General features: G+C 59.3%; 3 protein-coding genes and 1 non-coding gene across 4 annotated transcripts; 1 reads left to right on the top strand and 3 right to left on the bottom strand.

The window, feature by feature from the left end:
• Positions 1-1,213: 1,213 nt before the first annotated feature.
• Positions 1,214-10,749, bottom strand: A1Q1_03117 (phosphatidylinositol 3-kinase TOR1; the record flags this gene model as incomplete). The annotated part of the gene is made up of 11 exons (XM_014328207.1): positions 1,214-1,420; positions 1,498-2,088; positions 2,134-2,376; positions 2,435-2,543; positions 2,621-2,665; positions 2,768-2,890; positions 3,262-9,104; positions 9,166-9,353; positions 9,553-10,562; positions 10,613-10,636; positions 10,697-10,749. 11 exons carry the CDS (start codon positions 10,747-10,749, stop codon positions 1,214-1,216), a joined length of 8,436 nt encoding a protein of 2,811 aa, XP_014183682.1.
• A 470-nt stretch (positions 10,750-11,219) lies between these two features.
• On the top strand, positions 11,220-13,085 carry A1Q1_03118 (DNA-directed RNA polymerase iii 34 kda polypeptide; the record flags this gene model as incomplete). The annotated part of the gene is made up of 4 exons (XM_014328208.1): positions 11,220-11,285; positions 11,337-11,405; positions 11,463-11,849; positions 11,901-13,085. 4 exons carry the CDS (start codon positions 11,220-11,222, stop codon positions 13,083-13,085), a joined length of 1,707 nt encoding a protein of 568 aa, XP_014183683.1.
• A 382-nt stretch (positions 13,086-13,467) lies between these two features.
• A1Q1_t036 lies at positions 13,468-13,546 on the bottom strand. Its single transcript has one exon. It is a non-coding gene; the product is annotated as a tRNA-Gly (tRNA).
• Positions 13,547-13,903: 357 nt separating this feature from the next.
• Positions 13,904-14,539, bottom strand: A1Q1_03119 (uncharacterized protein; the record flags this gene model as incomplete). Its single annotated transcript, XM_014328209.1, has 1 exon — positions 13,904-14,539. One exon carries the CDS (start codon positions 14,537-14,539, stop codon positions 13,904-13,906), a length of 636 nt encoding a protein of 211 aa, XP_014183684.1.
• Between the last annotated feature and the right edge of the window lie 561 nt (positions 14,540-15,100).

Here is a 15,100-nt window from a genome sequence, read left to right on the forward strand (position 1 = left end):
GTGAGTAATATTAGAGTTTAAGGTTCGATCGTGAAACCACTAGAGCCCATTCCATCATCCATCACCAGGGTTCATTCCATCGTGGACATTTGTGGTTGCCAAGCGGTGATCAGCTGAAGACCGTTCGGCCCCATGTCAGGCAGGTTTGCCGAAGAGTCTCCCCTATGGGCTCAGGTAAACGCGAGGAGCTCCAGGCATGACAGCAGACTGACCTTGCCGGCAGCGTCCAGTACACCCGCCTTGTCAGGTGGACGAGTAGGCCAGTGGGATGGTCAGCTGCGGGCGCGAAGACAGTGTCAGAATGCAGACGGAGTGGCAGACACCCCACCTCGTACTCCACACCTCGTCGGGTAACTCGTCTTGCCCTGCTCCACTTCTCCTTGCTGCGATGGGAGGCGGGAAGCGTTTGGACACAGGAGTCCCCCTATGTAGCTCTGGCGAACCAGGGTATGGCTGACGGCCAATGCAGCCCTTGGCCGACTAACAGTGTCATGATCAAGATTACGGAACGGTACTCTACCTCAACCCTTACCCACGGGGGGTGGGGTTGTCACTCGGAGGAGCTCCTTCCGACTCGCTGCTCGCCCAGATGCAACCACTCTGACATGTATGCAGGTAGCCTTCAGTATTGCTGCCAACCTCGTGCTCCCAGCCTGTGATGTCCAATTTGCGTGCCTTCACACAGGCCGAATAGTTCCTGTGTGTCAGCAGGAGCAGACACAGCTTTCCCCTACCTCGCGTCGATTGTGGGTGAATGATTCCCACACATCTAGCAGCTACTCGTTCTTAGTCTGGCGAGCCTCAGGCACTTTGACGAATGTGTGATAACATCCTTCTCCAGGTCACGCCCCAGGCATTACTTGAGCAGGTGATTGTCGAGTTCATGCTCATCTTGATGAAATGGGTGGAGACGAAGGCCGCACGTACTTATAATGCAGCATCTTGCCATTCGAGACTGCACTTAGCACACGCTTGAGCTTAGCGAGCTAGACTCTGCCAGTGAGGCGGGGAAGCCGGCTTCAGAAGTCGCTTCCACCCCGTATCTCTCGAAACGGAAGCATCAGGCTGCGCCCTGTTTGGACTCTCCCCGGCAGCCTCTCTGGTGCGCCGCGCTTCCAATGAGCACAGGTTTGGCTGCCGGCTTGAGCTTCCAGATCTCCCGTTCTTTTGGCGTCGTACGACGCGACATCTCGAAGCTGGTTCATGGGCTGTCTTACAACATATCGCTATCTTCAGGGCAGCTCAAATGCCCGCCGCTGCCACCTCCAGACTGCTCCTTCTGCCTAATTTCCGCTTTCTTCAGCTCGTACTGGCAGACAATGTCGCGCATGATGAGGAGCTCGAACTTATGTATAGCGTGGTCACGAAGATCACCGAGCAACCTCCCAATTTTGACACGGGCTCTGGCAGAACGGTAGTTCTTGGGCGGCGTGTCGTTGCTGCGACACATCTCCGCCAAGTCCTGCCAAATCAGCTTCATACGCAACCTTTTCTTACGTCGAGCAAGTCGTCGATTGTGAGGTTGTCCAGCGAGATATACGAGTTGAGGTCGTCAACGGTCTTGTAGTGCTTATGCTGGGGATAGCCCATTGCGACTGCATCGATCAGGATGCGCTCGTCGATGTCCATTCCAGGGAGCTCCCAAGGATTTGGCGGGCCGGGAAGCAAGACGGTTGGACCAGGACGGCACCCGGGCGGGTAGAGAGGGAAGCCTGTGACCTTTGGTAGATCAAACTCATCTTCCACTGGCTGCTCTTGAACGGGAGGACGCCGTTTGTCGAAGTCCATGAGTTCATCTCCTCGCGAGAATCGATCACTGTGGGCCCAGCTGGGCGCCTGGGAGAGAACGCTCAAGTTGGCTGTTCCCTTTCCACTTCCACTCTTGTTGTCCGCCACCTTGTCTTGGCAGTTATCGCTGCCCTTAACGTCTGCCTTCTCATGGTGGTCCTTGCTGCTGTCCTCCTCCGCTTCCTTGCGTTTCAGGGTACAGTCGAGAAGTGTTGACAGGTCATCGAAGAGCTGATAGACAGTCGCATCAGTGCACTGGTAGGGTTTGTCGACGATGGCGCGCAGGTTGTCGATCAAGGCCTGATGTCAGCTGACCATGGGACTCCGTCCAAGCCGAGAACATACATCGGACTGTAACTGTGCAATCTGCTGGAGATCCTCCAGGTGCAGATTTCCGCCTTCCTCCGGCACGGTAGACATCGGGGTAAGAATGATTAAGGGTGGTTCGAGATTGTGACGGAAAGAAGAAGCGTGAACAGGGGCAGGGGCTGGGAGCGAGACAGTGTCGTTACGTGTGTGGTCGCGATCAGGTCCAGAGAGGCTGAATCGGTCGAGATGGAGGAAGGTAGCACTAGTGTCGTGCATCCACTGTCGTCAGCTTCATAAGCGAGGGGTAATCGTAGCTGGGCGGTGGATGAGAACGTACGCTGCCGGCGGTTGCCGAATGAGCGTTCAAGGCGTAGTTGTGGTTGATGGAGAGGGACTGAGATGAGGCTGAAGAGGACGTGGGGCGGACGACTTGGAGTTGCTGATGACTAGGCCACAGATGACGGTGCGACGACGGGAGTATCTGAGCTGCGCCCTCGCATCCCGGCAGCGGGGAAGGACGCACAGCTGACCACTGACTGCGAGCCGTCGGCCAGCAGGTGTAGAGGTTCTGTGTCGTGTGCTACAACAGCAGTCTCGCAAGACGGCAGGGATTTACAGGTCATCGTGGCGGGGATGCGCAACCACTCTTCAGCTGGGCAATCCAACTCACTTTGCCACGCGTATGTGAGAGACGCGAGTGAGCGGTGACCATGAGAAGTGACCGCAGAGCACTCCCATGGCAAGGATTACCCCGTCTGGCAGTCCCCTCTCACCATCAACACCCCCCTTCACCCTGTGACAAGCAGACATTCAGGCCACGCGGCAGTGTCTTGATACCAATGCATGAATGTCTACTAGAACATATTAACCTACAAGGGCGCGGCTTCGTGCCGCGTCCGTCACTGTCTCTGCTCGCTGTCATCTTTCGCTTCTCCGGCGTCCTATCGCACACTGTTGTATTGCACAATGTTCTCTTCTTGTGTTCCGTCGTCTCGTTCTCCAAGTCGGTGATCGTGGTATTACCCTGTGAGAGTCAGCATGGGTCCATGTGCTAAGCGTTAGACGTCGAGGAGAGCGGAGGTGGAGGTGTGTGGGGCACCATTCAGGGTCCTCAGGGCGAGGGGTTAAGCCCTGATCGGCCTCAGGGTCCGGGGGTTAGCGCACTTTGGAGCCCCGGACCTCCACCACAACACCTCCAACTCCTCCCCACGACCGTCCAACACGTCTCTGAAGTCTCCAAGTCCACAAAAAGAGCTCCAGGACGTCAAAAACGTAGTCTGAAACTTGCAGAATGCACACCACCCAATAAAGGCAACGCAGAGATTCTCGACAGAGGTAGCTTGAGAGACGAGCTCCTCGACTTGTTCCTTGATGTCGAGGCTGACGTTGGGCCTGAAGTCGCGTCCGGTGAGTTTGCGGCGCACGCGTTCGATAACCTGGAGCGCCTTGTCGTTCATGACCTCGGGGCGGTCAGCTTCGAGGAGAATGTCGCGCTCGTCTGCGCGTCCACCACCGCCGCGGGCATAGTTGCGTTCCTCGACGTCCTGGGCGGCCTGCCTGCCACCGGGCTGGTTGTTGGCAGCCGTGAGACGCCAGTTGATTAACGGGTCGTACACGAAGGCCTCGAGCACGGCCATGAGCGACTCCTTGTTGTCGCGGAGCACCTCCATCGACACCTCGCACGAGCGACTGAACGTGCCCGTGATACCGCACACCTCCATCGCGTGGATGAGCATGCGCGTGAGACGGAAGGGGACCTTCTCGGGGTACTTGTCGCGCTGCATTGCGACCTCGAAACAGTCGCCGAAGTCGATATGGATGATCTCGCCAGTGATCTGGTCGAGCATGAGGTTGGAGGGGTGGCGATCGCCAAGTCCGAGGATGTAGCCGACCATCGAAGTCAAAGCGAGGGAACGCGTGTACGTCGTGCGGCGCTCGAGCCAGCTCTCCGAGTTGCGACTGCGCAGCCAGAGGATGCGGTACAGGTCCTGGCCGGTCGTGTTGTCCAGTGCATACTGGAACACCTCGACCTTGTGCAGGAGCGGAAGACTGTCATAGTTGTCGTCGGCCATCTGGTTCATGAGGCGGTTTTCAATGTCGATCAGGATCTTGCGCGAATCGCGGTAGCTCTTGATCAGCGTGTGCAGGGTGTCACTGTGGGGCACCCATCCGAGCAGACCGGCACCGGGCGACAGCGGCGTGATGCTGAACTGGTGGATAGACAAGTGGCGCTTGGCCGACTCCTGGTCCGCGGCGAGCAAAGTGTTGACGAGACCGAACAGCTGCATGACACGCTCGTCCTGGCGCAAGTCCTCGTGGCCCTTGAGCACGAACGTGTAGTCCTTGCCGTCGCGGCCGCGCATCGTGAAGCGACGAGGGCGCTGCTTGGACGAAATGACCGTGAACGTGGGCAGCACGTGACCGATGCCGATCACGGGCTTGCCCGGCTGGTAGATGCCGGGAACACACAAGTCGAGGTCGCGCACGGCCATGAGGCGGGGCGAGACGTACTGCAGCTCGATGACGTTGAGAAGCTTGAGCTGGCGCGACAGGCGCTGGAAGGTCGAGTAGTAGATGTCCCAGGCCTGGTTGAGGTCGTTGGTGTCGCCGTGGAGCTTGTAGCGGCGGCAGAAGTCGCGCGCCATGCGGAGCTCGTGGCCAAAGCTCTGCACGAAGGACGTCTCGCGCAGCGTCTCGGGACCGCGCTCGATCATGTCGTGCAGCGGCTCGAGGACTTCGAACATGGCCTCCTCGTTGTGATCGGCAAAGTAGTGCTTGGACGCCTCCTCGAGTCCCTCGTGCCACTGCTCGTGCCAGAGGATCGCCGCGCGGATCAGCTCCGTGCTCACGAGCTCGGCCTGGTCGACGATGCTGGCAGAGTGCTCGCGCATCTTGGCCATGATTCCCTGCGCGACGGCCTTGCGGCTCGGCACGTTCGACTTGCTGGCCACGGTGAGCGGGTAGATGAGCGCCTGCGGGTGCGCGCGGCCAATGTCGTGCAGGAGGCGCACGATGAGCTGCTGGATCGTCGGGCGCGGGGTCTGGATACGCGCGATGATCTGCGGGATCACCTCGAGCCAGACATCGACGTTGACGGTCGTCATGCCCTGCGCGATCGCCTGGTTCACGCCATGCTGGTATCCATAGGTGAACCAGAGGGTTAAGAGACGAAGCGTGTCCTGCAGTGAGTTGCCGGGCGACAGCGCAATAGAGCGCAGGAAACCCTCGACGGCTGGAATGATGTAGGTCGTGAAGTGCTGCGAGAGCAGACCCTGCTGCGACACCTCGAGGTGGTTGATGACCTCGAAGTTGGCGAGCGCCCACGTGTGCCACGCCTGATACCAGGTCGGGTCGAGCTCGGTGGCGAGCGAGTAGTCGCGGAGCACGGCGGCGGGGTCGTCCGTGACGCCATGCTCGCGAAGCGACGCCTGCCAGGAACCCAACTCAACGTGGCAGCGCGCAAGCAGCTTGGTGTACTCGCCATACAGCTTGGCGTCCGGGAGGATGAGACGGCCCTGATTGTCGCGGGCGCCAAGACCCATGTCGTCGCTGAGCGTGTTGGTAAAGTCGCGGAGATAACCGAGAGTCTCGTCGCGCTCCTCCCTGGAATCGCCAGCAACAGCCTGCGCCCACTTGAGGCGGTAGTACGCAAACACGATCGGCGGCGGGGCGCGGGATCGGCTCTCGGCGTCGAGGTTGCTGCACGAGCTGCCGACGAGGGACGTGAGCGTCTTCTCGGCGAGGTTGAGGCGGTCCGAGACACGACACAGATCGGCAAACTGGATCCACGTGTCCATGTCCTGGCTCGGGGTGAGGACGAGGGAGCGTAGCTGGAGGATGCGCTGCCAAACCTCGACGTCGCGCTGGCACCCGTTCAGGCGCTTCTGCCAGGTGAGGCGCTGCGTCTGCTGGCGCTCCGGCTGGTCCGCATGATCCTTGTACGAGATGATCTCCTCGAGCTCGGACAGCATCTGCACGCGCACGATGACGTCGTATGCGCGACCGTAGCTCTCGCCCGTGAGCGTCGTGAGCTCGCCGTCCAGACGCTCGCGCGCCTTGTAGATGTGCCGCAGCGCCGAGCTGAACTGGTTCCGGTGGACGGCCAGGATCGCCTTGAAGAAGTTGCGGTCGGCCGAGTCGTTCTTCATCGCCGAGATGTAGTCGTCCATCAGGTCCCACTGGTAAAGCGCCCAGCTTGCCGAGGCACCGAGGGGCGCAATAAGCTTCTTCTCATCCTGCGTCGCATTCGGCCAGCGCACCTGGACATAGTCGGAGAGCTCCTCCCACTCGCCGAGTGCATGCAGCGCCTGCAGCTTGCCCATCGCGACGGTCGCTTCGTCAAAGGACGAGTCAGGGTCGTTGGCGCGCTCGTTCCAGACTTCCAGGGCTTCCTCCCAGCGTCCGAGCTTTTCGTACCACATGACGTCGTGTGTCATTTGCAGGTTGTTCTGGGCGTACTCGAGTGTGCCCCATGCAGCATCACTCTGCTGGAGCTTCTGGTTGACGCTGATCAAGTCCTCGACAACAGCGGATGAAGCGTCGACGAAGAACTCCAGCTCCTTGTAGTGGAGGGCCTTGGCGTAGGCGTGGAAGGCTGTGGCGTAGTCACCAAGCAGCCTTGATTCAATCGCCAGCGGCTTGTCGTCGTGCTCCATGAACTCGGCGAGGTTGAGAATTGTGTTGACGACGTCGGACGGGACACCATCGTTGGTGAGCGCCTGCTCGAGATTGTGCACCAGGTCCTCCTGGTAGCTCTCGTACAGCTCAGTCCAGCAGGAGACAAAGGCGACGTTGAACAGCTCCCGGGCAAACGCGCTGTGCTGATCAGCGAGCTTCATGCATGCACGAATAGCCTGCGACGGCGATTCACGCATGAGCTCGACACCGAGCTTCTTGAGCCACTCGAGCCACTCCTTCTTGGTGGCAATGTTGGAACAGTCCCAGGCGGCCTTGAGCTGCTGCTGGTTGACGGGGAGACGATGCTGGTCGGCGGCGGCCGAAACCTCGAGTGTCTGATCGGCGGCGTACTGTTCGACAGGGCCAAGGTCCGGCGGGAGGCGCTCGCGGTTCAGGAGCTTGGTCACCATCTGGTCGTAGGCGGGCCAGACAATCTTGTTCTCGAGGAGCGCCTTGTTCACCATCGGGATGAAGATGGCATAGTCGGGGCCGAACTGGAGAACGAGCACGCAGAGCGTGTCCATCGCCGTGTTGCGGAGGTCGATGTCTGTCGTGCTCAGGGTGCGCACAAGAGGGTGAATGATCTGCGACGCGTGATCGGAGAAGTTGACCTTGCGACAGAGCTGCGCCGTCGTCTTGAGGGCCGCCTTGCGGAGCTCGACCGGCGCGGCCGGGTTCTCAAACGAGCGCACAATGACGGGAAGAACCAGATGCAGGTAGTCCTCGATGCTAGCGCCGAACACGTAGAAGGCTCTCAGGATGTGAAGCAGCGTCTCGAGACGCTGCGGGGAGATGTGCCTGGCCGACAGATCGCCGTCGAATGTGCGGAGAATCTGCTGCAGGAGCGGCGGCAGGTACGCCTTGAACTCGCCCTCAACAGCACGAGCGATCGCCTCGACGAGCGAGATGATCGTGATCTGGAGGCTCGAGCTGGGGTTCCAGAAGTCGTGCACGAGTGCGAACACCTCGTCAAGGTAGTTGCGGATGTGCTGCTTGACGATCGTGATGAGCTGCGCGAGCTGCTTCAGGAACACATCCTGTGAATCACGGCTGCCCATGCGGATGACGGACAGGAACGCAGGCAGGATTTGCGGCAGGAAGCCAACACACTTGAGACGCTGCGTGCGGAAGATGAGCATGACCGAGTTGATCGCGTCGTAGTGGTGCTCCTTCATGTTGGCGTCGTTGAGCAGGTTGACCAGGCAGTGGATGACGACCGTCTGGTAGTACTCGTCGTTCGATGGGCCTTGCGTGTTCATCAACAGCGTGATGTCGGTGACGCGGGGTCCGGTCGCCTCGGTGCTGGGGTCGTCCGACGAGCCCTGCAGTAACTTGTGCTTGAAGGGGTCGAGGGCACCAAGCATACCCATGGTGCGGATCGCCTCCAGACGGATCGGCAGGGTGGTCTCGGTACGCAGAATGCGGAAGAGGATGCCGAGCAGCTGCGGGTGGTCGAGGTACGGCTGGATGACTTCACCGGTGTTTGAAACGACCTGTCCGAGCGTCTTGAGGGCGGCGTTGCGCTTGACGGTGGACGCGGGGTCGTTCAGCATCTCGAGAAGCAGGTCCAGGATCGTCTTGACGCTCGCCTGAAGCTCCTCGCCAGCAACCTTGGCCAGCTCTCCGATACAGGTGACACACGAAGCAGTGACGGTGCTCGGCGTGCTTGGTGACCGGGCGATGCGCAGAATGACCGACAGGATCGTCGAGGCGTACGACCTGACGAGGCTGCTAGACGCGCCGATCAGTAAGCAGAGCAGGCGGGCGCTCTCCTCCTTCTGCTTGTTGGCGGTCGCATACTCGAGCTCGGTGATCAAGTTGATGAGCGACTTGCGCAGCGACGGCATGACGTAAGCCGGGTTGTGGTGTGCAAGGCGGCCGATGATACCGATCGCGAGCTCGCGAATGCGGAACACCTCGTCGTTCAGGGCGACGAACAGGCACCTGATGTCCTCCGCCTGAGCGAGGTGGCGATCAAACTTGGCGTCAAGGTTTTCAAGCACCGCCTGGCGGATAGCAGGCACTTGGTCCGTGATGCCAACGGTAAGGAGCTTCTCGAGCACATCGTTGACGATTTCGATCGAATGCGCGCTTGTCTGGTGGCAGATGGGGTCGTTGATGAACAGCTGCGCCGAGGCGAGCACGGCCTCCTTGCGCACGTCCGGGTTGTCGTGCTCCAGGTACGGCAGAGCAGCCTCACGCACAAACTCGTTCAAGGTGTGGCCGCTGAAGTCAAAGTTGCCGAGGACCCGGAGGGCGAGGGCGATCGTTTCGGCAGATTGGCCACCACCAGAGGCTTGAACGACAGCTTCACGCGTGATGTCGGTCGGCTTGCCGCGGGGCATTGGCGCTCCCAGCGGACGGAACGAGTGTCCAGTCAGGATGACGGACAGAGTTTCCAGCAAGCGGTCTGACCGTCAGCTGAAGTCGTCGAGTTTCTAGCTTACCTTGGATAGTTCGGAGCAATGGCGGAATGTTGCCCGAAATAACCTCAAGAGCGTGGTAGAGCGCATCCGACAGGCCCCACGGGAACATGAGATCGAGGATCTCGTGCATTTGCCGTGTAAGCATCGGGCCGACTGCGCTGGTCATCATTGCGAGACACTGGAAGATCGGCGCCTCGAACGGTGCGCCCTTCTTTCCGCGCATCTTCAGGTGCTCCTTGATGATCCGAACCAGGTCATCGATGAACGGGCGCATTTTGGACTGCAGCTGGACAGCGAGGTGGCCGAGCGAGACGTACGCTGGGGTCAGCTATGAATCATAAGTACAGCTTACTGATATCGCGGTCGGTGGGCTTGTTCAGTGCCGAGAGGAGGTACGTCATGCTGCGGTGGAGGTAGTGCTGCTCGAACTCGTCCGTGTCATAGTTGGCCATGCTAGGGATAAGGGTGATGACCGACTTGCGAATGACCGTCTCCTTGCTGTCGCGGTACTTGAGAGTGATGTCGCAAATAGCCTGGTAGTACTCGCCCATCGAGATCTGCTGGTTCTGGAGCATGGCGCTGAATGCGAGCAGCGATCCGAGAATGGACTCGACCGAGTTCGCCTTCAGCAATCCGCTCCTAGCCTCCTCGAAAATCATTCGGTAAACCTCGGCACTTGAGCGTTCACGAGTTTTGATAATGTCGAGACATGCGCTGAGCAGCATAGAAGCACGCTCTCGAACCATCGTCTGAATGTTAGCTACGGTAGACATCGCCAGCTCACCCTGCTGTCGCGCAGCGGGACCCAGATCTTCTCGAGCACACGTAAGACGAAGGGGTGGAAGTGGAGGGGGTCGTGAACGGCGAACTGATGGAGCAGGAGCACGGCGCTGAACCTGTTGACCTCTTGCCGCGAGTCTAATATTAGCTACGTCGCAACCTCTGAGCTCACCGTCCATGATCTGCAGGGCTTGTCCGACCTCCTTCGTGAAGAACGAGTCCGGGAGGTTGGCTCCGGCGCACTTGACCATGTTGCCGACGACGTGCGCCGCAGACACCATGACCTGCGACTCGGGATACGTCAACAGCGGGCGAAGATCTGCTGTCAGCTCATTCCAGACGGTCAAGCTTACATCCATAGAGTCGATTGTTGTTCTGAAGCGCTCGATCCGGGGTATCATCATTTGCCGGCTCGAGCATTGCATCTGGGAGGGATCAGCGTGTGCTTCAGTCGGAGGCGTACCGATCGCCGAGATTGCTCCGAGGCGCTCATATGTGTGGTTGCTTTTCGTCAGGTCGAAAATGCGATGAAAGACGTCTTTCCAGACACTCTTGCGTCCGTCGTCGCCGGGAAACTCGAGGCTGTACGAGGTAATCTGCTCATTAGCTTACGCCGAGCGGCCGGTACGCACGTAGGACTTGAGATCTTGCGATGCCTGAATGCGGATGTCCTCGGACCTAGGGTCAGCTGCATGCCGATCACTCATGCGGCTTACTTGCTTCCCAGCCTGGCGAAGATGCCATCAAGGACATCGGATTGGGACGCCATGGTGATAAGGCATGTACTGTGTCTCGACGCCGAAGCGTGAGATTTCAGACACGCTCAGGGGATTGCTCAGTGGCGGATCGGTGTGGCTGAGGGAGTTTGCGCTAGCGTGCGGGGTCAGGAGGTGGTTGTCGGTGGTGGCGATGGGGGGGTTATCGACGACGGCGACGGCGGTTGTTACGATTGAGCTGAGCCCCGGCACTAGCGTCATGGATCCAGTGGCCAGGACCAGCCGGGTCCGGCCCACCAGTCTGAGACTGATACATTTGATTCCGTTATCACCGTAGAGATCACGTTTTGCCACGTGGCAAGTGGAGGAAAAATTACACGTGTGCGGATTGTGGATTTCGCAACTTCAGAGTTCAAGTCGGTTCACTGGACATTACAACAACAGTCAAGTTCGACACTCCCTAGTCACTCTTCATCGTCCGCAGTCTGGCAATCTCGGCCTTGAAGAGGACAGGACGCCCACCATGTCCGCGACCCTCTCCTCCACGGAGCAAAAGGTCTACAACAAGGTCATGGCCTCAAAGAAGAAGGTAAGCTACGATGATTGTTTGAGCTAACTCCAGGCCATGACCTTGGCGCAGATCGAGGCCGCGATCCCCGGCCTGTCCAAGAAGGACATGACGAGCGCGATCAACAATATTCTCCGACTAGTGAGCTGTTCATTGCTTTTCGCGAGCTAACGACAGAAACTCTTCACGGCGAACAAGGGCAAGGACGATGTGCTCTCGTTCCACGCGGTCGCGGTCGAGGATGCCAAGAAGCAGAACACGCTCACGGAGGAGCAGCAGTTTGTGCTCTCCATTGTCGAGAAAGCCGGTAACAAGGGTATCTCTCGACCGAGCATTTCGAACCAGATCCCGCCCGAGGTCATGCCGCGTTCGCAGGTCAACAAGGCGCTCGAGGCGCTCGAGAAGAACATGCTCGTCAAGACGTTCAAGAGTGTCAACGCCCCTACCATGCCGCTCTACATCTTGCACCACCTGCAGCCGCCCGAGGACCTCGCAGGAGGTATTTGGTTCGACGAGAGCAAGGAGTACGACTCAATGTTCGTCGACTCGCTCCGTCGTGTCGTGTACCGCTACGTTTGCGCCAAGGTGAGCTTTTGTTTTGTTGGCCGTAGCTGACCCCAGACCTGGCCCGCGCAGAAGGGAAAGGACTCGATCAACAAACTGTGCTCGAACCCGATCTACCCCGTCTCCAAGACGGGAGCTCTGCCGACACCCGCCGACGTGCTGCGTCACATCCAGAACAGCAAGGTGACGACGGCGCAGCTGACGATCAAGAATGTGATGGAAATTGCGCGTGCGCTGGAGCTGGACGGGCTGATCGAGGCGATCAAGCCGATCGGCGGTGTCTCAGTCGACCCAGTTAGTGACTCGGACGACGAGCCCACCTCCAAGCGCAGGCGGTACAGCGATGACGGGCTGGACGACGCGGAGCGCGAGCGCAAGGCGCGGAAGGAGAAGGAGAAGGCGCGTGCCAAGCTGAAGGAGCGCAAGCGCGAGGAGCGGCGACGGCAGCGCGCCAAGGAGAAGGAGAAGGAGCGCGAGCGCAAGCGCAAGGAGAAGGAGAAGGAGCGCAAGCGCAAAGAGAAGGAGCGCAAGCGGAAGGAGAAGGAGAAGGCGCGCAAGCGCAAGGAGAAGGAGAAGGCGCGGAAGAAGAAGTACGACTCGGACAGCGATGTCGACTCGGACGACGAGCTGCGCGACATCAACGACATTGGCAAGAAGAAGCGCCGCCGGCGCGTCGAGAGCGACGACGACAGTGCTGCTTCTTCGTCAGACCTGTCCGATTCTGACTCGTCCTCCTCATCCTCCTCCGATTCTGACTCTGATTCTGATTCTGACTCGGACGTCTCCTCCGTCGCCTCTGAGGATATTGAGCACGAGCAGCGCCCCAACGGCATCAGCGCCAACCCCTTCCTGACCCACTCGGGGCGGCAGGGCATCAACGACCTCTCAGACCAGGCCGTGGTGTACCGCGCGATAAGGCGTATCCGCATCCAGATGGGCCAGATGCAGACCCCCTGCGGCCCGTGTCCACAGTTCAACTTCTGTCAAGAGGGCGGACCCGTCAACGCTACCGACTGCAAGTACTTCACCTCCTGGCTTGACGGAACTGAGGGCGGATGGACGGCAGACGTCAAGAATGAGCGCCTCAGGAAGGCGCAAGAGGCCGAGAAGGAGCGTAAAAAGCGCGAGGCAGAGGCCAACGGTCAGACATACGTTGAGGAGGGAGAGGAGGGGGAGGGAGACGCCGTTGAGGGCATCGAGGAGTACATTGAGGAGGAGGTCGAGGAGCCCTACGAGGACCCCCTCAACAACTGGTAGACGAGTGCATTGTGCATATGTATCATACTGTCACATCAGGCTGCCAACGAGGTCGTACTGATCCTGCAGTCGAAGAACGGAGCGCGGATGTGCGGGTCGTTTGAACGGAGACGGTGAACCAGTGTTGGGCGAGGGCACGCTCGCTACCGAGTTCTTGGTAACCAAGCGGATGGGAGGTGATAGAGTCGCGAGCTCGAGAATAGTGTGAGCCTGAGGGTCTGCGGAACGCACAATCAAGAGATAAGTGGCAGCGCCCCTTCAGCAGCCAGGCACTAAACCACCTACCAGCCACCAATCCACCAACCATCATCACCAGCCTGCCATCGTCGTAACGTCGACCTTCAAAAACAACTATCCACGCTCTCTTTTGGAACTGGACGCATACATCCAGGGGGAATCGAACCCCCACCGCATCCACTCGCTCGTGGCAAGGATGCATGATACCATTTCACCATAGATGTTTTCGATGTCTCGGAGATCGCGGCGACGGACTCGGAGGCGGCGGGGCGGGTGCGAGCGCCGAGCTCTGAGGCGGGTCTCTAGTCTTCTGGATATATTCGTCTATGCCCCCATCGGCACATGCCCGGCTTACGAGCTGAGCCAGCCTGGGTGTTGATACGAACATAGCTGGTCTGTCTTCTAGAGACGAGCTGGGGGACCATCCGAGTTTGCTTCTTCGGGGTGAGTAGGTCAGCAAAGCATCACATGCGATTTTTCCACAATGAGCATCAGTGTACCATATGATGTCTGATTGAATCGTGCTTGCTTCATGTCCGACGTGTTGGCAATCGTGTCCTACATTCTCACTCCCCCGGTCCTCACTTCGTCCGCTGCAGCACAACAACCCTCAGCTTGATAGGGAATCCGGGCCTGTACTCCGTCTCGTCCTGGCTAACGACCCTCACTTTCCCCCGCTTCACAAGTCCATCCACAAACTCGCGATACCGCGGCTCCCAAATCGTGCCCAGCACCGTTGCAACAACATATCCTCCGGTCTTGACAGCGTCCGCGAAGTGCTCGAGCGCCTCGGGACCGACATGTCCCTCCGTCAGCGTGCCGACGCAAATGACCGCATCGTAGTCCGTGCCCTCGAGGGGTTTTGAGAGATCCACCTCGTTCAGGTTCTCGTAGGCGCCCGTCTTCTGCGCCTGTCTCAGCATGCCCGGGGACAGGTCCGCGCCATCAATGTGTCGGTACCCGTGCCGAGACAGGGCGGAGCCGACGAGACCCGTGCCGCACCCTGCGTCGAGGATTCGCGTCTCGGGTGTAGGAGGGAGGACGGAGGCGAGCACGTCGGCGGCCTTCTGCGGGGCGGTGTAGCCGAGCGAGTCGAGGTCGGTGTCGTAAGATGCGGCCCAGTCGTTGTATACGCCCTGCAGCTCTTGGGGCGATTTGGCGGCGTACACGGCGGAGAGGAAGGAGTTGCCGCCCTCGGCGGGGTTCTGCGCGGACATGGGATCGAGAGGTGTGTGCGGTTGTTGTTGATTGAGAGGATGAAGGAAGGGTGATCGGATCGATCGATCTTGACGTCACGCAGCATTCTGCCGGACCTCCACTCGGCTATCCAAGTCCGAGTCCGATGCCCACCTCCGCCATCTCCGTTGCTGTCATTGGCTCACCATCCGTTGTTGGGAGCCCGAGAAGACCAACATGTACAGTCAAGACCACCAGCGCAGTGTTCGTCTGCAAGCATGAGAAGATCGTTTGCAGCAACGAGCAAGCGATCGCGCTAAGCGCCAGATGAGATCGAGCGCCTCACGGACTGACCACAGGAGCACTTAATCGGCGATTGAGCTGCATTCTGACGCTGACCGTGCACAGCGTCTTCTTATCGGTTGTGCGCATGGAGGAAGACATAAGCCGGTCGAGCGTATCATCATTTCGCCCGCCAAGACCCTCGCGCTGTGACCGCGATGGATTCGCCCGGACAGGGGTGCTCTTGGAACCGATCACAGCGTACCGCCAGACTCCCGAAACAGCGACCCCGCAAGCTGTATCTTTGCATACGGATTATA

The sequence above is a fragment of the Trichosporon asahii genome, assembly GCF_000293215.1.
Source record: "Trichosporon asahii var. asahii CBS 2479 unplaced genomic scaffold scaffold00004, whole genome shotgun sequence".
Lineage (NCBI taxonomy): Eukaryota > Fungi > Basidiomycota > Tremellomycetes > Trichosporonales > Trichosporonaceae > Trichosporon > Trichosporon asahii.